Source organism: Phoxinus phoxinus (assembly GCF_949152265.1).
Source record: "Phoxinus phoxinus genome assembly, chromosome: 24".
Taxonomy (NCBI): Eukaryota; Metazoa; Chordata; class Actinopteri; order Cypriniformes; family Leuciscidae; genus Phoxinus; species Phoxinus phoxinus.
Window position 1 is genome coordinate 18,824,936 of NC_136899.1, and position 18,043 is coordinate 18,842,978.

At 39.3% G+C, this 18,043-nt stretch overlaps 2 protein-coding genes across 2 annotated transcripts; both read left to right on the top strand.

The window, feature by feature from the left end:
* The first annotated feature begins 3,242 nt into the window (after window positions 1-3,242).
* LOC306992951 (uncharacterized protein) lies at window positions 3,243-6,184 on the top strand. The gene is made up of 2 exons (XM_079602299.1): window positions 3,243-3,429; window positions 4,536-6,184. The coding sequence occupies exons 1-2, from the start codon at window positions 3,322-3,324 to the stop codon at window positions 5,205-5,207; spliced, it is 780 nt and encodes a 259-aa protein (XP_079458425.1). The 5' UTR covers window positions 3,243-3,321; the 3' UTR covers window positions 5,208-6,184.
* Window positions 6,185-13,220: 7,036 nt separating this feature from the next.
* LOC306992986 (uncharacterized protein) lies at window positions 13,221-16,047 on the top strand. The gene is made up of 2 exons (XM_079602344.1): window positions 13,221-13,358; window positions 14,465-16,047. The coding sequence occupies exons 1-2, from the start codon at window positions 13,251-13,253 to the stop codon at window positions 15,134-15,136; spliced, it is 780 nt and encodes a 259-aa protein (XP_079458470.1). The 5' UTR covers window positions 13,221-13,250; the 3' UTR covers window positions 15,137-16,047.
* The last annotated feature ends 1,996 nt before the right edge of the window (window positions 16,048-18,043 follow it).

An 18,043-nucleotide genomic window follows, 5' to 3' on the forward strand; every position in this document is an offset into this window, starting at 1 on the left:
GCTCACTACATGGATATAATTTTTCTTAATGAGCTCCAAGAATTCCAGATTGAAGACATGGCTGTAGTGGCCATCTAAGAGCAGAAACTGGCCCCACTCCAGAAACAGCTGGGAGTTTATCCAGCCATTATCTGACACGCGGATAACTGCTTTTTCTGGTCGTTCCTCCAGCCACTCTGCCCTGAGCCTCTTTCCCTTAAAAATTACCATTGTGGGGGTGTAAGTCCCAACCGCATTGAACCCAGCCAGGACTGTTGTCGTTTCTCCTTTCCCCCCTGATGTTACCTGGAAGCAGGACTTGCCAGTCACCCCAACAACCTTTTTTGAGATGAAATGGTCCTGTAGTCCGGATTCATCGCAGTTCCACAGGTGCGATGGCATCTCCTGGATCTGTAGGCGGTGGAGGAGTGACGTGTAGGTCTGAAACCATTGCTCAACTACTGTGAGATTCATCCCAGAGGCCCTTGCAGCTGAGAGTGATTCAGGCTTGCGGAGGCTCAGGTTTTGATTCCTTTTCATGAACCCCTATTTGTCCAGGCGTACCCGACAAGAAAATAGTCTGGAAGCATGGTGTCGGAGAGGATATTTAACAACTATATCCCAAGATTTGGCTATCCTTGCCGGATATCCATCACGACCAAGGCCATGAATTCGAGAACCATCTCTTCACGACTTTGCAGCAGTTAACAGATATCAGTAACTCCAGAACAACACCTTATCACCCCCAAGCAAACTCAGTGGAACGTTTCAATCGCACTCTTCTACAAATGTTGAGGACGCTGGAGGCGATAATTTACCGACCTGCGTCTGTGGAGGGAAAAGTCCGCTGTGCGTCGGTTGCAAAATAGGAATGATACATGTGTCGGTGTACAAAGTCAATTGTGCTGGGTGCAAGATAGGGCCCCCTATGTATATGTAGATACGTACATATGTAACTGTTGAATATTATACATATAATCTTTGCATACTATTATATAGGCTACTGTTGATATTTGGATTTTCTAACATGTTTTAATGATCTTTTGATCAAGTATATCTGCTGTACTGTATATAGTAATTCAGTTTAAATGGTTATTGTGTAACCAATGGTACGCTCAACTATTCAGTTATACAGTATTTAGCGGGACACACTTGCACAGACAACAGAGACTGTAATACATTGTGATTAATATTTTACGGGGAAAAGTATTGAGTTATCTGAGAAAAATACTGCTTGAGTAGAAGAAGAAAGACTTGCAAAAGTGATACAACACATGTTTATTGGTGTTTTGTTTGAGTGAGTCATATGTAAGGTGACACAAGATATTGTGATTTAATTATACAAAATATATATAAATAATCTTTGAATTATTGTAATAAAAGATTACAAGAGCGACTGCTAACTGATAACAGCACAACTGTGTCTGTCTTATTGTTTTGCTAAACAGAATTAACTTACTGCAGCACCGCCAGTCAGGTGGCGGGCATGCTATACATATAGATGACGTCATTCAATCTAACAGTATCATGTAACAATATCAATTTAATGAAATGCTGAACTACAGATAATAAAAAGAGTTAGCTGAGTTAAACATTAACCAACAGCATCCACCGATTTAAAAATCTAAAGAAAAAAATAATTGCATAGCTATGGAAATAACTTAGATAATAGGTTGATAATTGAATCAATGAATTAAAAATAATAAAAAGTAATATCTTCTCTTAAGATTGTACAAAAAGCAAAAAAAAGCAAGAAATTACACAAGATCTCATATATTAGCAAAGTCTAAAATAAACAGTCAAATTTACAGTAGAAACCTTTGAGCAGTTTGTTTAAGAAGCATAAAACACTGCCACACATCGCAATAATTATAGCATACGGTGGCTTTTTTTTTTTTTTTTTGCCTTTCACACCTTATTTTTCTATGATTGTCTGTGAAAATAGGTTTTGGGATTTTATTTTTAGGTTTAGCTTATTTCTGGGTACAAATCTGTACCTAAAATATGGCTGAAAAAAGTAAATAAATCTTATGAAAGTTGTTGAAGCTTGTTTACTCATTCTCCCTTGTTTAGCTACTAAACAGGGATTTTAACATCAGTGCCAGAAGAACCAATCCCCCAGACATCTTTACTTATACCTTCAAAGACAATTAAATAACAGTCCAATTGCATGTGAAATATAGGCTTGTCAGGTTTGGGACAGAGCCTGTAGAAATGGTTTCTTGAAAAAGAACTGTCTGATATTCACTTATTCATGAATATCTGCTAAAAGAAGTGGTGTCAAGCATGAACTTCAAGTGGAATTGTATGCTAACTAAGAATGAATGTGTCAGTTGAGTCACCAAATGAAGAGGAGAGGAATCTATAGCAGTACTTATTTTAATAAACACAAAACAATGAAGATAATCTACACTGGAGAACACAAGGGCTGCGTTCCAGTCCAAAATCGTCATGCCCTTCACTTGCTAACTTCCCTCCGTCTTGTTCACCCGGATGCACGTCATTGCTTACGTTGCAAGAGTGCCCACTACAGGCGGAAACCGCAATGGGCTGAATTGGAACGTCCTAAGCCCTTGATCACTTGGAATAAGCTATGGAGTTCACTTATTATTTAAATTTTTTCCCCTTTAAGAATTTGTTTAATGCAGCATCCAAATGTATATAGGTATGTTTGGTTTGTTTTAAATAAATCAAAATATAATTAATATATCATGGAGTTGTTTGTTGTGGTGGTGATTAGACAAGGGCTGTGGTGACGTCCCAATCGTACTGCATTGTGGGACATATAGGTGCCTGAAGTATACAGGCTGTGTCTGAAACCGCTCCCTATCCACTACAGAATACTATGTTGGGTATTGGCCATTTTGTAGTGATGTCCGAATTCTGAGTGAACGACATCATTCCCTACATTCGTTTACTACTTTTACCCACAAACCTCTCTGAATTCGAGTGTACATTCGATATACACTTGCTGAAGCACTATTTCCCACAATCCAATGCGGAGAGGACTGAGCACGCATGAAAGTGCGGGAGCGAGCAAGTTTAAACCAGAGATTATTTTACAGCTTTCTTATTTCTCCTTTAACATTTATTTCATGCTATAGATTTAGTCCCCGCGGCAGGGATTCCCCCGAGGGGAAGTGCTTAGGGAAGTTCCCAAGTGCGTGTCTAACAGTGGACTGGAACGCAGCCATGGTGCAATTCAAAACAAAGAACTGAAACAACTGTTCACAGGCAAAGGGAGCTAAATGAAACACAGGTGAACTTAATTAGTGGCTAACAGACTAACATGGTTAACTTGTTGCGCCACATGAGTTCCTAGAAGAGTAGCCAACAGTTTAAATGCAAAGGAACATTCTCTCAACCTCAGTTCAGGACTGCACACGGATTAAACGTTGGAGTATTTTTGTGGCTGCAATATTCTGCACACAGATTAAGGACAACTTTTCGGTAATGGATTTTGGCATGTGTTTTTTCTCTCCATTCTTGCAAATATTGACTTGATTTAGTACAACTACAAAAAGTTTTTTTTTATTCAAAGTATAAATATTTTGTGTTTTATTTTACCTGCCCTTGTGAAAAGTACACTTTAGCATGCTTATGCATATTAATATAAGTGCAAGAATGTAATGGTTTCAGACTTAATTGCATCTTTATGCAATTAAATGAAAATGTATTGTATCTTAAATGCAGTTAGCTGAAAAGGTCATTTGTTTGACCCAAGCACATCTTTATATGTAAATTAATTTCATAATTACTTGTTTTGTCTTTGAAATATGGTTTGTGTACTACTGAATTTAATGCGCAATTATGGTGAACTAAAAAATTGTTTAATATCATTTCTTTAAAAAAATATATAGCCTATGCAAATAAATATTTGTATTGAAGTTGCAATTGAGTAGATTTAAAAATATTAACTTTATATTTAATCTTGAATAATATGATAGATTCAATTATAATGTACTATGTTAGTCAACACATCAAAATGAGTCCACTTCTTTAAGGCAAAACAAAAAGATTATAAATCAATGTACTTTAAATTAAAACTTTTAGTTTGACATCATTGCTAAGTTCACTTTTTAAAAGCAGTCACGTCTGCCAGCCGGAGAACTATAAGCCACCAGAGGTCTCTCCTCACTAGTCCTTTTCCATTTCCATAAACCTTTGCCTGGACTCATTCTAGTGTGATTACATCCACATGTGTGTCATTGGCTTGTTAATGTATAAGCCCTCTGGTGGCCATCATAGGCACTAATATAAGATATGTACACTTAAGTGGCTTTTTATAATTCATCAGTGTTATTATCTGCAAGTAGACCTACAGTTTTATTTTTATTATTTTCAAGATTTTAAGTACACTTTCAATACAAATAAGCACACTTTTTCTCAAGGGTATATAGCAACAAATCATAGCGACTAAACTAATCTGGTTGTGCTATTTTACTAATGCAACGTCCACTCTCAAAGCTCCCTGGAACAAAGCTTTAAACTTTATTCTATCAAAAATACTATGTTATTAAACCACATGATTTCACTGAATCCACTCTTCATTGCAGGCTTTAATGATTAACATGGAGAAAATCATCCTAAAAATCCCTCTGATATTGCTGGTGCTGCATATACAAGGAGGAGAGTTCTCTAAAAATCCAGTTTGTCAGATTGCCGGAGCTTCACAGCCGGAAGTCGTGGAGTTCAACAACACAATCTATGCCACTTGTGAAGTAACTCCCAGCCCCAATTTGCCACCTTTCCAGCCAAAGATCTTTGGGCAAATCCTCTTCAAGCAGCTCTTCCCCAATGGAGTTTTAGAAGTGAAAATCAACCTCCGTGGTTTGCCTGCCATCGATCATCAAGAACGTGCCATTGACATCCATCGGTATGGAGACCTCAGTCAAGGCAGCATCACTGTTGGTCCTCATTACAATCCAAAGGGTGTTGCCCACCCTCATCATCCTGGAGACCTGGGCAACTTTGCTTCTGAGCAAGGAGTTATAAGGCAGTTCCTGAAGCTCCCAGAGGCCAAGCTCTTCGGCGCCCATTCCATTCTGGGACGTGCGGTGGTGGTTCATGAGAAGGACGATGATCTGGGAATGGGGTCAGATGAGGAGAGTAAACAGACTGGGAATTCTGGACAGATAATTGCTTGCGGTGTGATTGGTATTACTTCTCCAAGTCTGTGGCAGAAGACTGAACTGATCCCCAAGAAAAGCTGTGGAGGAGGGAACTGAGAGTTGGATATGGTGGAAAAGCAGATTCAAATAGGATAATCATGGTTTTCTTTGTCTGTGTCTTACATTAAAATGATACTCAATACCCTGAAATTATATCCCTATATTATTTATTGCCATTACAAACACTTTCAATACTTTTGAATGGTTTCCTGGTATCCAGCAATTTGTGTTTTTGCTTTGGACTTTTCAGAGGCTTTTTGGCCATAGCTTCCAATGGTTAAAGGTAGAAAACCCTCTGACATAAGATTTTACTTTCTAAATTGTAAGGTTTCTCACTAAATGTAAACCAATATTGTGACTGTTCCTGGTTTGTTACTACAGTAACACTGAATCAAATGCAAAGAATATTTTATTTTTTATAATTTGCTAGTTTCCTTGTAAGGTGCTAAAATATTAATTGCCCACTTTGGCTGAATGTGTCAAGTAACTAAGTTCAAATACATTCTATATTAATAAAAAAATACATTTTGGGTAGGTTTTAAGTCGGGTAAAGTGGGACACTTTTTGGTAAATTGCATCTTAAACAACCTAAATCATTTAGAGTATATTAAAATTGTATGTGTTTTGTTTAAATAGATTGTAATGAAGGCTACTATGGTGAAATTTTCCCAATTTATGTATTAACAAACTGTTCATCTTTAAACACCATCTGACACCCTCTTCAGCAAACTGGAAGCAATCAGGTTGAGTGGGACACTGTTAGGGAAAGTGGGACACTATTTTATGGTTAACATGAGAAATACAACCCCAATTCCAATGAAGTTGGGACGTTGTGTAAAACGTAAATAAAAACAGAATACATGCAGTTAAAATGTGTGGCGCATTATGAAGCGCAAAATACAACAACGGAGACCTTCAATTAATTAATACTTGGAAGGATTTTTTAAAAATGCATTTCTGGAACTAATACAAAAATTTTGACATTGTATACTTCACTCTACATTCAATGAATGGAACTTTCATTAAGCCTACATCCTTTTACCACCTTTTAACAACTTCAGTGAACACATTGAAGACAGATGAAGTCATTGTCATTCATAAGTCCGTTGAGTTCTCCGCAGGACTCATGATACCACCGTTGGCAGGGGCAGCAAGCCACCCATTCCTCATTGGCCTTTGGGTCACTTGCATCACCATAGACCCCCTTGCAACCAGTACAGGGGTCACTTCCCTGAATTATTTGTAGGGGAGGAACTGCAGCATTTTGGGGGCGGACACCAGCAGGCTTTGGTTGTTTTTGGTTTATTTTTGTCTGCTTTGGCCTGGACAAAGTTGAAGTGTTCCTGGCTTGTTTGGTGGTAGCTGGGTGGCCTCGCCATCATCCTCCTCTTTCCCCTCTCTCTTTTAGGTACTTTAATCAGGTCTGAAAACCTTACAATGGAAGCCCACTCAGCTGTTGAAATGCTAGGTAGAGAGGGTGGCCCAGTTGTGAGGGTGGAGGCATGGGGGGCTGGCCTAGTTGTGAGGGTGGAGGCATGGGGGTCTGGCCCAGTTGTGAGGGTGGAGGCATGGTGGCCTGGCCCAGTTGTGAGGGTGGAGGTATGCGCATCCTCATCAGGGTGGCTGATACCACCACTTCTTCCACACCAAAATAAATGTCCTCCTCCGACAACAGAAGGGTTTCTGATGTTTCCTCAATCACCCTTTCAGTGGTTTGGCTTGGCAAGAAAAGGTCATTTGGAATGACTTCCGTGGAGACAGGAAACATCCCTGAGGCTCGGAAACCTGTAGAAGAGTAATGTGTATAATGTAATGATGCAATGTAAATAAGACAGTAAAAACAATGATCCACTTACTGCTAATATTTTTATACAAATAATTCAAGACAACTAATTATTAATAAAAGAGTCAAACCTGCTTGGGCATTCTCAACAGTGGCGGCCTTCTTCCACGCGGGGCTGAACACAGAAAAAAAAAATAGCTGTTTTGGAAGCTTCTTCCCGGCTGTCTTCCTTGTCCACTTGCGTCCCAGTTCCTGCCAGTTGTGTTTCAGGCTTCGAAACAGCGATCTGTCTGCTGGGTGGAGGGCGTGTGGGTTGTGTGAGGAGGTAGGGGTGTGCGATATGACGATATTTGATCGTGAACGATTAAAATGTCTCCACGATTCACTTTTTCGGAAATATCGTTGTATCGTGCTACAATGCACGTTCTATCAGATGCAGATCTATGGCTTTTCAACTACGTAATAACATGTGATGCGAGGCGCGCTAGATGTCGGCGCGTTAATCAAAACACTGGATCATAAACTTGCTCGTGAGATTTAGCAACGCTGGGACGATGGATGATAACACAGAGGAGTTGATCCCAAAAAAACATTCAACATCGGTAATATGGAAATGGTTTGGATTTTCTATAACAGACACGGCGCAAACAACAGTTATTTGCAAATGTTGCAATGATAAGATTCGCACGTCGGATGGCAACACAACAAATCTATTTAACCACCTCAAAAGAAAACACCATAAAGAATATGCTGACAGTCAAATTGTGAAGGGACCCCACGCGAGTGCATCAGGTACATCCACGCGGCAGCCAGAGGCTAGCGTTACAAGGCTAAAACAAACAACTCTAACGAAGGAGGTATTTGAAAAGGGAACTCCGTATGACAGGACAAGTAAGCGCTGGAAAGATGTAACTGATGCAGTGACATTTTACCTGGCCAAGGATATGATCCCCATAAAAACTGTGGAAAACGAGGGCTTCAAAAGACTGCTCAAAGTTGTAGATCCGCGTTACGAGATTCCCAGCCGCAAATATTTTTCTGCCACGGCCATTCCACGGCTGTATTCCGAATGCCGCAACAAGATGGAACACAACGTTCAAAAAGTCAATTTTTTTGCCACAACAGCTGATTTATGGTCTAGCCGCACTTCAGAGCCGTATTTAAGTCTGACAATTCATTTCATTGATGACTGGAAGTTGTGCAGTGCCTGTCTAGAAACAACATACTTCCCGCAAGACCACACGGGGGAGCTCATAGGACAAGGCCTTAGGGAAGCGCTTGAATGTTGGGGACTGAAAGAAGCGAACATGACCTGCATGACTACTGACAGTGGGGCTAACATGGTGAGGGCTTTGGAGCTCAACAAATGGACACGTCTGCAGTGCTTTGGGCACAGACTTCACCTAGCTATTGGTGAGTGAAACTAAAAATAAAATATTGTCACTGTTATTTAGATGTTTTTTTGTAATACTATATATTTAGTAATTATGGTATATTAGGAACACTGAACAGAGTAAAATTATTATGAGATGAGAGAGACTCATTTACATTATAAATTATTATATTTAAATGTTTTGTATATGAAATAAAATATGGTATTGTAAGCACAATTTATTTGGTTTCAATAAAATATTACAACAATTGAAAAATATAAACTTTTGTGAATTAAAATGTAATTAAATCTAATCAATACATTTTTTTATTTTTAGAAAAAAGTGCCAGAGACCCTCGTGTTGAACGCGTAACATCTATCTGCAAGAAAGTCGTCAGTACATTCTCTTTCAGTTGGAAGAAAAAGAGGGAATTAAATAATGCTCAAACTGAGCTGAAACTACCTCAACAGAAGCTCATCACTGAATCCCCTACACGATGGGGTTCCAGACTCAACATGATTGAGAGAGTGCTTGACCAGGAAAAGGCCATTTCGCAGGTCCTGAAGGCAGACCGGAAGGCGAGGCATTTGGTCCCATCATGGCAAGACATTGATGTGATGGAGTCTGTGAAAAAGGCACTGAGTCCACTGAGAGACTTTACTGATGCACTCTCCGGTGAGGACTATGTGAGTGTGTCTTACGTAAAGCCAGTGCTTCACCTGTTGAAAGTCAACATCTTGAGCCTGAATGATGATGACACTGAACTAACAAAAACAATGAAGAAAACAATTCTCAATTACCTCACTGACAAATATCAGGATCCCACCACTGATAACCTGTTGGATATGGCTTCGCTTGTTGATCCCAGGTTCAAAACCCAATACATTGACAGCGACAAGTTAGAGGGAATACAAGCCAGAGCTGTATCTGAGCTGGAGTCTTTGCTGACCGTACAGTATCCAGCATCGTTTCAACAGCTTACAGCTGCCTCCACATCACAGAGCCCTGACGCAGAACAAACACCGCAGAAGAAAGTAAAGAAATCACTTGCCAGCTTTTTGAAAACCTCAGGTGGTGCAAGTACATCTGCAGTTCCAGGATCATCTTCCTTATCTCTAAAAGAGGCAATAGAGGGGGAATTGAGCGGATACTTGTCCACACCAAATGCAGAAAGTGAGGTGAATCCCTTGGAATGGTGGAAAGTCCATGAGGCAAACTTTCCAAGAGTTAGCCAACTTGCTAGAAAGTACTTGTGCATTCCAGCAACAAGTGCTCCCTCAGAAAGAGCTTTTAGCACTGGTGGCAATATTGTCACATGCCAAAGGGCAACTCTCAAGCCAGATAAAGTCAATCAACTGGTTTTCCTCTCTAAAAATTTGTGATTGGGATCAGTCATACTTTACGTTCTTAGGATACATACGAATGTGAAAAATTTGTTCTAAAGCTGCTAGTTTAAAAGAGTCAGGAAGGATTCAGAAGTTTGCACCTTTGGTTAATTGTTTTGGTTCTGTTCTGAATCACATTGCACTTTAAAAAAAAAACTTAAGAGATTATAAAAGGTAGTTTAAATTTTGTATTTGACTTTTCTTTATTAAGCTATTATAGTGTTGTGCTTTACATTTTGAAACAGATATTTATTTGGGGATTTATGCTAGCTATACCATAAATATAGTCTAATTTTTTATTTAAACATTTTTATTTAATCTTTTTAAAATAAACAAACAGCAGCAGTTCCAAAATGTAAGCTTGCTTATCTATATTTTTCATGCTAGATGCAACCTCACAAAAAGAAAAAAAGCTGACATGGGGTTTGCTCATGGTCTGTTACAGCTGTTGCCATGTTAGATTTTTTTTTTTTTTAAATGTTCATTTTGTGATGAGAAGTCTTTGATTGTAATGCAAGTCCTGTTGAATGTTCTTACTTTGCACAATTGCACTGTGACTTCCATAAATATGATAACAGATAACTTGATTAAAATATGCTCGAAAACGTACTTTGACATAGTCTGTAATTTTTTTTCCCCCTTGGCTATATTTTTTAAATGTGGATATAAGTTTTCCTGTATTGCGGCTCAGTAATTTGCAAAATAGTCGTAAAAAGCATCATGAAATAGAATCGTGATAAAATCGTTAATCGTGATTTTTCCTGAAAAAATCGTGATATGATATTTTTTCCATATCGCCCACCCCTATGAGGAGGATAGCTCACTACATGGATATAATTTTTCTTAATGAGCTCCAAGAATTCCAGATTGAAGACATGGCTGTAGTGGCCATCTAAGAGCAGAAACTGGCCCCACTCCAGAAACAGCTGGGAGTTTATCCAGCCATTATCTGACACGCGGATAACTGCTTTTTCTGGTCGTTCCTCCAGCCACTCTGCCCTGAGCCTCTTTCCCTTAAAAATTACCATTGTGGGGGTGTAAGTCCCAACCGCATTGAACCCAGCCAGGACTGTTGTCGTTTCTCCTTTCCCCCCTGATGTTACCTGGAAGCAGGACTTGCCAGTCACCCCAACAACCTTTTTTGAGATGAAATGGTCCTGTAGTCCGGATTCATCGCAGTTCCACAGGTGCGATGGCATCTCCTGGATCTGTAGGCGGTGGAGGAGTGACGTGTAGGTCTGAAACCATTGCTCAACTACTGTGAGATTCATCCCAGAGGCCCTTGCAGCTGAGAGTGATTCAGGCTTGCGGAGGCTCAGGTTTTGATTCCTTTTCATGAACCCCTATTTGTCCAGGCGTACCCGACAAGAAAATAGTCTGGAAGCATGGTGTCGGAGAGGATATTTAACAACTATATCCCAAGATTTGGCTATCCTTGCCGGATATCCATCACGACCAAGGCCATGAATTCGAGAACCATCTCTTCACGACTTTGCAGCAGTTAACAGATATCAGTAACTCCAGAACAACACCTTATCACCCCCAAGCAAACTCAGTGGAACGTTTCAATCGCACTCTTCTACAAATGTTGAGGACGCTGGAGGCGATAATTTACCGACCTGCGTCTGTGGAGGGAAAAGTCCGCTGTGCGTCGGTTGCAAAATAGGAATGATACATGTGTCGGTGCCAGTCAGGTGGCGGGCATGCTATACATATAGATGACGTCATTCAATCTAACAGTATCATGTAACAATATCAATTTAATGAAATGCTGAACTACAGATAATAAAAAGAGTTAGCTGAGTTAAACATTAACCAACAGCATCCACCGATTTAAAAATCTAAAGAAAAAAATAATTGCATAGCTATGGAAATAACTTAGATAATAGGTTGATAATTGAATCAATGAATTAAAAATAATAAAAAGTAATATCTTCTCTTAAGATTGTACAAAAAGCAAAAAAAAGCAAGAAATTACACAAGATCTCATATATTAGCAAAGTCTAAAATAAACAGTCAAATTTACAGTAGAAACCTTTGAGCAGTTTGTTTAAGAAGCATAAAACACTGCCACACATCGCAATAATTATAGCATACGGTGGCTTTTTTTTTTTTTTTTTGCCTTTCACACCTTATTTTTCTATGATTGTCTGTGAAAATAGGTTTTGGGATTTTATTTTTAGGTTTAGCTTATTTCTGGGTACAAATCTGTACCTAAAATATGGCTGAAAAAAGTAAATAAATCTTATGAAAGTTGTTGAAGCTTGTTTACTCATTCTCCCTTGTTTAGCTACTAAACAGGGATTTTAACATCAGTGCCAGAAGAACCAGTCCCCCAGACATCTTTACTTATACCTTCAAAGACAATTAAATAACAGTCCAATTGCATGTGAAATATAGGCTTGTCAGGTTTGGGACAGAGCCTGTAGAAATGGTTTCTTGAAAAAGAACTGTCTGATATTCACTTATTCATGAATATCTGCTAAAAGAAGTGGTGTCAAGCATGAACTTCAAGTGGAATTGTATGCTAACTAAGAATGAATGTGTCAGTTGAGTCACCAAATGAAGAGGAGAGGAATCTATAGCAGTACTTATTTTAATAAACACAAAACAATGAAGATAATCTACACTGGAGAACACAAGGGCTGCGTTCCAGTCCAAAATCGTCATGCCCTTCACTTGCTAACTTCCCTCCGTCTTGTTCACCCGGATGCACGTCATTGCTTACGTTGCAAGAGTGCCCACTACAGGCGGAAACCGCAATGGGCTGAATTGGAACGTCCTAAGCCCTTGATCACTTGGAATAAGCTATGGAGTTCACTTATTATTTAAATTTTTTCCCCTTTAAGAATTTGTTTAATGCAGCATCCAAATGTATATAGGTATGTTTGGTTTGTTTTAAATAAATCAAAATATAATTAATATATCATGGAGTTGTTTGTTGTGGTGGTGATTAGACAAGGGCTGTGGTGACGTCCCAATCGTACTGCATTGTGGGACATATAGGTGCCTGAAGTATACAGGCTGTGTCTGAAACCGCTCCCTATCCACTACAGAATACTATGTTGGGTATTGGCCATTTTGTAGTGGTGTCCGAATTCTGAGTGAACGACATCATTCCCTACATTCGTTTACTACTTTTACCCACAAACCTCTCTGAATTCGAGTGTACATTCGATATACACTTGCTGAAGCACTATTTCCCACAATCCAATGCGGAGAGGACTGAGCACGCATGAAAGTGCGGGAGCGAGCAAGTTTAAACCAGAGATTATTTTACAGCTTTCTTATTTCTCCTTTAACATTTATTTCATGCTATAGATTTAGTCCCCGCGGCAGGGATTCCCCCGAGGGGAAGTGCTTAGGGAAGTTCCCAAGTGCGTGTCTAACAGTGGACTGGAACGCAGCCATGGTGCAATTCAAAACAAAGAACTGAAACAACTGTTCACAGGCAAAGGGAGCTAAATGAAACACAGGTGAACTTAATTAGTGGCTAACAGACTAACATGGTTAACTTGTTGCGCCACATGAGTTCCTAGAAGAGTAGCCAACAGTTTAAATGCAAAGGAACATTCTCTCAACCTCAGTTCAGGACTGCACACGGATTAAACGTTGGAGTATTTTTGTGGCTGCAATATTCTGCACACAGATTAAGGACAACTTTTCGGTAATGGATTTTGGCATGTGTTTTTTCTCTCCATTCTTGCAAATATTGACTTGATTTAGTACAACTACAAAAAGTTTTTTTTTATTCAAAGTATAAATATTTTGTGTTTTATTTTACCTGCCCTTGTGAAAAGTACACTTTAGCATGCTTATGCATATTAATATAAGTGCAAGAATGTAATGGTTTCAGACTTAATTGCATCTTTATGCAATTAAATGAAAATGTATTGTATCTTAAATGCAGTTAGCTGAAAAGGTCATTTGTTTGACCCAAGCACATCTTTATATGTAAATTAATTTCATAATTACTTGTTTTGTCTTTGAAATATGGTTTGTGTACTACTGAATTTAATGCGCAATTATGGTGAACTAAAAAATTGTTTAATATCATTTCTTTAAAAAAATATATAGCCTATGCAAATAAATATTTGTATTGAAGTTGCAATTGAGTAGATTTAAAAATATTAACTTTATATTTAATCTTGAATAATATGATAGATTCAATTATAATGTACTATGTTAGTCAACACATCAAAATGAGTCCACTTCTTTAAGGCAAAACAAAAAGATTATAAATCAATGTACTTTAAATTAAAACTTTTAGTTTGACATCATTGCTAAGTTCACTTTTTAAAAGCAGTCACGTCTGCCAGCCGGAGAACTATAAGCCACCAGAGGTCTCTCCTCACTAGTCCTTTTCCATTTCCATAAACCTTTGCCTGGACTCATTCTAGTGTGATTACATCCACATGTGTGTCATTGGCTTGTTAATGTATAAGCCCTCTGGTGGCCATCATAGGCACTAATATAAGATATGTACACTTAAGTGGCTTTTTATAATTCATCAGTGTTATTATCTGCAAGTAGACCTACAGTTTTATTTTTATTATTTTCAAGATTTTAAGTACACTTTCAATACAAATAAGCACACTTTTTCTCAAGGGTATATAGCAACAAATCATAGCGACTAAACTAATCTGGTTGTGCTATTTTACTAATGCAACGTCCACTCTCAAAGCTCCCTGGAACAAAGCTTTAAACTTTATTCTATCAAAAATACTATGTTATTAAACCACATGATTTCACTGAATCCACTCTTCATTGCAGGCTTTAATGATCAACATGGAGAAAATCATCCTAAAAATCCCTCTGATATTGCTGGTGCTGCATATACAAGGAGGAGAGTTCTCTAAAAATCCAGTTTGTCAGATTGCCGGAGCTTCACAGCCGGAAGTCGTGGAGTTCAACAACACAATCTATGCCACTTGTGAAGTAACTCCCAGCCCCAATTTGCCACCTTTCCAGCCAAAGATCTTTGGGCAAATCCTCTTCAAGCAGCTCTTCCCCAATGGAGTTTTAGAAGTGAAAATCAACCTCCGTGGTTTGCCTGCCATCGATCATCAAGAGCGTGCCATTGACATCCATCGGTATGGAGACCTCAGTCAAGGCAGCATCACTGTTGGTCCTCATTACAATCCAAAGGGTGTTGACCACCCTCATCATCCTGGAGACCTGGGCAACTTTGCTTCTGAGCAAGGAGTTATAAGGCAGTTCCTGAAGCTCCCAGAGGCCAAGCTCTTCGGGGCCCATTCCATTCTGGGACGTGCGGTGGTGGTTCATGAGAAGGACGATGATCTGGGAATGGGGTCAGATGAGGAGAGTAAACAGACTGGGAATTCTGGACAGATAATTGCTTGCGGTGTGATTGGTATTACTTCTCCAAGTCTGTGGCAGAAGACTGAACTGATCCCCAAGAAAAGCTGTGGAGGAGGGAACTGAGAGTTGGATATGGTGGAAAAGCAGATTCAAATAGGATAATCATGGTTTTCTTTGTCTGTGTCTTACATTAAAATGATACTTAATACCCTGAAACTATATCCCTATATTTATTGCCATTACAAACACTTTCAATGCTTTTGAATGGTTTCCTGGTATCCAGCAATTTGTGTTTTTGCTTTGGACTTTTCAGAGGCTTTTTGGCCATAGCTTCCAATGGTTAAAGGTAGAAAACCCTCTGACATAAGATTTTACTTTCTAAATTGTAAGGTTTCTCACTAAATGTAAACCAATATTGTGACTGTTCTTGGTTTTATACTACAGTAACACTGAATCAAATGCAAAGAATATTTTATTTTTTATAATTTGCTAGTTTCCTTGTAAGGTGCTAAAATATTAATTGCCCACTTTGGCTGAATGTGTCAAGTAACTAAGTTCAAATAAATTCTATATTAATAAAAAAAATACATTTTGGGTAGGTTTTAAGTCGGGTAAAGTGGAACACTTTTTGGTAAATTGCATCTTAAACAACCTAAATCATTTAGAGTATATTAAAATTGTATGTGTTTTGTTTAAATAGATTGTAATGAAGGCTACTATGGTGAAATTTTCCCAATTTATGTATTAACAAACTGTTCATCTTTAAACACCATCTGACACCCTCTTCAGCAAACTGGAAGCAATCAGGTTGAGTGGGACACTGTTAGGGAAAGTGGGACACTATTTTATTGTTAACATGAGAAATACAACCCCAATTCCAATGAAGTTGGGACGTTGTGTAAAACGTAAATAAAAACAGAATACATGCATTTAAAATGTGTGGCGCATTATGAAGCGCAAAATACAACAACGGAGACCTTCAATTAATTAATACTTGGAAGGATTTTTTAAAAATGCATTTCTGGAACTAATACAAAAATTTTGACATTGTATACTTCACTCTACATTCAATGCATGGAACTTTCATTAAGCCTACATCCTTTTACCACCTTTTAACAACTTCAGTGAACACATTGAAGACCGATGAAGTCATTGTCATTCATTAGTCCGTTGAGTTCTCCGCAGGACTCATGATACCACCGTTGGCAGGGGCAGCAAGCCACCCATTCCTCATTGGCCTTTGGGTCACTTGCATCACCATAGACCCCCTTGCAACCAGTACAGGGGTCACTTCCCTGAACTGTTTGCAGGGGAGGAACGGCAGCTTTTTGGGGGCGGACAACAGCAGGCTTTGGTTGTTTTTGGTTTCTTTTTGTCTGCTTTGGCCTGGACAAAGTTGAAGTGTTCCTGGCTTGTTAGGTGGTAGCTGGGTGGCCTCGCCATCATCCTCTTCTTTCCCCTCTCTCTTTTAGGTACTTTAATCAGGTCTGAAAACCTTACAATGGAAGCCCACTCAGCTGTTGAAATGCTGGGTAGAGAGGGTGGCCCAGTTGTGAGGGTGGAGGCATGGGGGGCTGGCCTAGTTGTGAGGGTGGAGGCATGGTGGCCTGGCCCAGTTGTGAGGGTGGAGGTATGCGCATCCTCATCAGGGTGGCTGATACCACCACTTCTTCCACACCAAAATAAATGTCCTCCTCCGACAACAGAAGGGTTTCTGATTGTGGCAGTATAGATTATTGGCTTCGGGCTACGATTGGTTGCTTAAGGATTATTTATTAAGCCTATCACAGCTAAAGGCGGAGCATATATATACCTGTTTGGTAATGAATCGCGTCACGGAGTTTCTTCCTTGTTTGTCTGGTTCCACATGCTGAGCGGCATGCGGGAAATTGGTCTGTTTGGTCCCTCGTATGGCATTTAGGAGATCGAGGACTGTTTCCCATGGCTGGCGTTCTTGTATAGACTCTCCACAGTGTGCGTATTGATTTTGGACGGCCGTGACTGGGATCCCTCGCACCCCAAAAGCGCAGTGTATTCTGCCGAGTAGTGGGGAGGATTCCGTTGTTGGGGTTGCCTGTCATCCGCTCGTTGATCGCGGAGCGCTGCTGTTTTGCTGCTGTCTCGACTATTAAAACGAAAGGATTTGTCAATTTCATTCTACTCTGGCTGCGGCTGAAGAAGAACTGTTAGTGTTTTAATTGCGTACTGCATGCAGGTTGATAGGAGGCATATCGCCGCCCTGCAGTTTTAGTGTGTTTGTTTACGTGTGTAGGCTACGTGCGTGTGCGTGTGTGTGTGTGTGTGTGTATGTGTGTGCGCGTGTATGTTTACAAGGAGAGTGTTGTCTGATTTGGTAATATTGTTTTCTTTTAAATGTTTATTGTTTAGCTGATTTTGTTATTTTGTAGCCGTGTTTCTACCATGAACTGTTTATTTAATCATCTTATGTAAGTTTTCATTTCATTAGGGGTTGAGTGTCCAAGAACAACAAAAAGGAAGGGGCTTGACTTGTAGATTATTTTTGTGCTGTGTATGGGCACCCGTGTGTGAAGGTGATACTAATTTTGTTATTGTTTTGGTTTTCTTTTGCATTTTTTGTGCAACTTACTGAGTGTGTTGGTGCTCATTGAGTCTCCCCTGCTGGCCTCACTCAGTCCCGTTGTCTGATTATTTTGTTTTGTGTTGCCCTGTGATTAAGTGTATTTATTTGGTATGGATGTTGTGATGTTTGCGCTATTTGGCGCTGTAGTATTATTTTGAACATTTTTCCTTGTATTGTCTTTGTCTTGAATTATATTTACTACCTTTGTGTCATTTAATAAAAATAATTATTTTTTCATCCACGTCTCTTGTCCTATTAGGGGAATAAATCTGTGCAGCCTATTTATTAGGTTGATTTTCCTGGGTGGAGAATTCCCAGGTGGCGTAGTCAGTACATTAGATCTTTAGCAACTTCTCTTCATGCCACATTTGGCGCAGTCGGCAGGGTTTTCCCATACTTGAGACAGAGACGTGGGTGTTTATTTTTGT

Coding starts and splice junctions, on each gene's coding strand:
- LOC306992951 (XM_079602299.1), top strand. CDS start 3,322: ATGCAAAGGAACATTCTCTCAACCTCAGTTCAGGACTGCACACGGATT. Junction 3,430..4,535: donor AGATTAAGGACAACTTTTCG/GTAATGGATTTT, acceptor TCTTCATTGCAG/GCTTTAATGATTAACATGGA.
- LOC306992986 (XM_079602344.1), top strand. CDS start 13,251: ATGCAAAGGAACATTCTCTCAACCTCAGTTCAGGACTGCACACGGATT. Junction 13,359..14,464: donor AGATTAAGGACAACTTTTCG/GTAATGGATTTT, acceptor TCTTCATTGCAG/GCTTTAATGATCAACATGGA.